The sequence below is a fragment of the Tupaia chinensis genome, unplaced genomic scaffold, assembly GCF_000334495.1.
Source record: "Tupaia chinensis unplaced genomic scaffold, TupChi_1.0 Scaffold000067_2, whole genome shotgun sequence".
In the NCBI taxonomy this organism is placed as follows: Eukaryota; Metazoa; Chordata; class Mammalia; order Scandentia; family Tupaiidae; genus Tupaia; species Tupaia belangeri.
In genome coordinates, this window is record NW_006159527.1 from 750448 (window position 1) to 754058 (window position 3611).

General features: G+C 35.9%; 1 protein-coding gene across 1 annotated transcript; it reads right to left on the reverse strand.

Annotated features, from left to right (window-relative positions):
* Window positions 1–2296: 2296 nt before the first annotated feature.
* LOC106733580 (vomeronasal type-1 receptor 4-like) lies at window positions 2297–3238 on the reverse strand. The gene has a single exon (XM_027767318.1). It carries the CDS (start codon window positions 3236–3238, stop codon window positions 2297–2299), a length of 942 nt encoding a protein of 313 aa, XP_027623119.1.
* Window positions 3239–3611: the final 373 nt, after the last annotated feature.

A 3611-nucleotide genomic window follows, 5' to 3' on the forward strand; every position in this document is an offset into this window, starting at 1 on the left:
ATATCTCTAATAAGACAATTGCCCTAGAGCCTACACTTAAGACTTTATGTCATGCTAATAAAAGCCACACAATAGAAAAATTCAGAGAATGTTGACTAAATCATGTTTTATTTTGCTATATTTAGATACTTAATATGAAGCATTATTAAAAGAATCCCAGTTGTTAAGTTTTGACTATAACATTCAAATTCTATTTGTATTGTTATGTGAAATATTTTAAAATAAAATATAGCAGCATCAGAAAAAGAGAATCAATGAAAGTGAAGAGACATGTTTAATTGAAATTTTCATAACAGATTAAGTCTAAAATTACAAATACATCAGCATGACATGGATGAGGTTATTATTATGGATAGATTTACACAAACACTGAGAAACACACATTTCATTTTATTGAGCATTTAGGAGTGAAACTCCCAGAACTCCTAGTTCCCCTAACCTGCCTTGGAACACTCATCACAAGTACTTAGAGTCCTCCCTTCTTGTGAACATTTCATATAACCCTTTAGATATTGTGCTTTGTCTGTTTTGGTGGTGATGCATTTCTTAAAGGGTTGCCTGGAATATGCGCGGTGTGAAATATGCTTGTGTTTAATACATAAGTAAATTTCCTGAGAACAGCAAAGTTTAAAAGAATTATAATGCAGAACTGGTCCTATAGCTTGGTACGTAAGAAAGCCAGATCACAGAAAGTTGACCATGGTTGGAATTCTGGCCCTAGCAGCTTTTGTAAAACACACAAAGAGTATGTGTGAGTGTATGTCCCAAACACAACAAGATGGAGAAATAGAGAAGAATAGATTGTGATGCCCCACTGGGGGGTGCTTTCTTGCTCTTTTCTCTCTCTGTCTCTCTCTGGCATGAAAACATACCATCTGGCATCTAAAAAAAAAGAAAAAAATATTGATATAATGCAAACACTAAATACAATTTTAAATTTTTTAGAGACCACACTGAAATAAAGCGCAAATTCAAGCACATTTTTTTTTTAGCTCTTAAAATATTTGATGACTGAGGTCAGCATATTGCATAGTGGTTAGGTTGCTTGACTCCCACATGGATGGCTGTGGTTCAAGTCTCAGACCGGGTGGCTTGAAAATCACATTGGGCATTCATAACTATTACAAGCTAAGTAACATGTGATTGAATGTATAAAAAAAATTGAATTTGAAAAATTAAAGGGGAAAAAAAAAGAAAATCACATTGAGTACATGTGCATGTATACCTAGGATCCTAGGAGGAGAATAGAAGAAAAGGGATTGTGGTGTGGCCATCCCCATACTGGCTGATTTCTCACCTTTCCTCTCACTATCTCTGTCTCTCTCTCTTTGGTGGGCACACATGCAGTATGGCAAAAATCTCTAAAAATTTTGATGGCTTGTTATTTACAACCATTGAACAGCTATACAGACAACTCTCTGGGGAAGACAGACAAATGGCCAAAATGTATATAAAAATGTTTAATATCTCTTATCACAAGCAAATAAAAACCATAATGAGACACCACTTAACCCCAGTCAGAATGGCCATGATAAAAAAATAAGGAACAGGGACCAGCAGGGAGCGTGGTTGTTGAGGACGCTGGATTCTCACATGGCTGATCATGATTTGAGTCTCAAACCTGGCTGCTTGCTTTCTCACTTTCCCTCTCTCTCTCTCTGTCTTATAATAATAATAAGCAAACTTGGGCCAGCAGGTATCATGGTGGTTAAAGCGCTGGACTCCCACTTAGCCAACTACTGTTTGAGTCTCAAACCTGGCTGCTTGCTTTCTCACTTTCCCTCTCTCTCTCTCACTCTGTCCCTCTCTGGTCAAATTAAAAATGAATAAATAAATAAAGTTAAATAATACAATTCTTAAAAAAAATAAGGAACAAGGCTGGTGAGGCTGTGGTTAAAAAGGAATCCATTTATGCTGTTGGTGGCAATGTAAATTAGTACAGCCACTGTGGAAAACATATAGTTTCCTTAAGAATTGACAAATAGGACTACATATGACCCAGTAATGCTACTCCTTGGTAAAATGATTTTTATTAATACATTTATAATGCATTTCATGTAACACATAAAATATTTAAATATTACAATTTAAACATATAATAAATATGAAAATTATCGATTTTTTATCTAGATATACATTCAATGTAAGATTATAAATTCTTGTTTATTAAAATTTACAGCATATCTTAATTCATACCAGCCCTGTTTAGTACTCATTAGACATATGGCATTTTTTTGCTCATATAAATCTTTATGGAGATTTCTATGTTGTGAGAAAAAGCTGTATGAATCAACTATTAAGTACTCCTTCTAAAAAAGGTAAACCTAAACTTCGAAAGGGAAGAAATATATTTGGAAATAATTTTATTATTTTTCATCAGCAGAAAAGGGCAGATGGTTGGGTAACATGAGGAAATAACTCCAGCAATCTTCTCCAGTCTTGGGGTTTTAGGAGATATATAATAGAAAAAAAGGCTTACAAAGTTGTCTGAGCAATAGAAGAACACAAAGCAACTTACCAGCAAAAGGATAATGTGGGTGGCTTTGTTTTCAGGAGATGGCTGGGCAGAGAGGCTGGGGCTGTGAAGGTGCTGGGCTCTCCTATGGTGTCTGTAGAGCAGATTCACCATGTAGATGCTGGTCCAGATCATAGGAGCCACAAAGAGCACATCTCGAATCACCAAGACACTTGCATATGACCCTGGGTAGTGGTTTTTAACCTTCTTAGTGTGACAGTATGGATGAGAATAGCCAAGACTAAAAGCAGTGAAATTGTGATTGGCTTCTAGATTCAGGATTATGTGGATATAGACCACCACATTGATGACCCAGAAGAAAAAAATAGAAGATAAAATCCACGTAGAGGGTTTAGATTTAAATTGTGCACATTTAGAATTACTGGGACTGATAGTGATGGCTTGAAATGCACTCAGGAGAGAGGTGGTACAGATAGTAAGACCCCGGGCAACTCTGAATATGTACAAAACTGCTTTACAACCGGCATCGCCCATAAAATGCCTTACTCCAAAGGATGATGCGATATCTGGTATCAGTTTGAACAAGATATTCAAAACATTGGCCAATGTCAAGTGCATGAAAATCAGATCTAGGCACTTGTTTAGATGAGGTCGAATCAAGGAAGTGTACATACATGACAGGAAAAGTGTTGAGTTCCCTACGACCCCAATACAGACTTGAGATATGAGAAGAAACCCAAAAACTTCATCACTTGGAAACATTATCTTAATGGCTGTTTATAGGTTTTAATAAATAAGGCAGTATCCAACAAAACTTATAGATTTTATTGTGAAATTATAAATAATGGCGCCTATGGCAGAATAGAAGCTTGACAGTTCAGTATGACAGAAGGTTGCTGAAACACTCCACTCTCCTGTATTTCAGGCCCCGCTGTGGCAATTTCATAACTGGATTCTAGGGACTCTTGAGAACCTTAGAGTATGAAAGGTGACATTATGAAGAAAGCTGACATTCAAGTGTTAGCACTCTGCATTTTTCTGTATACATTTTAGTGTATCTTTGTCCTAAAAAAAAAGATTTGCATGTCATAAAGTTTTTTCCTTTAGACTATTGTATTTAATTTTATCTCTAATG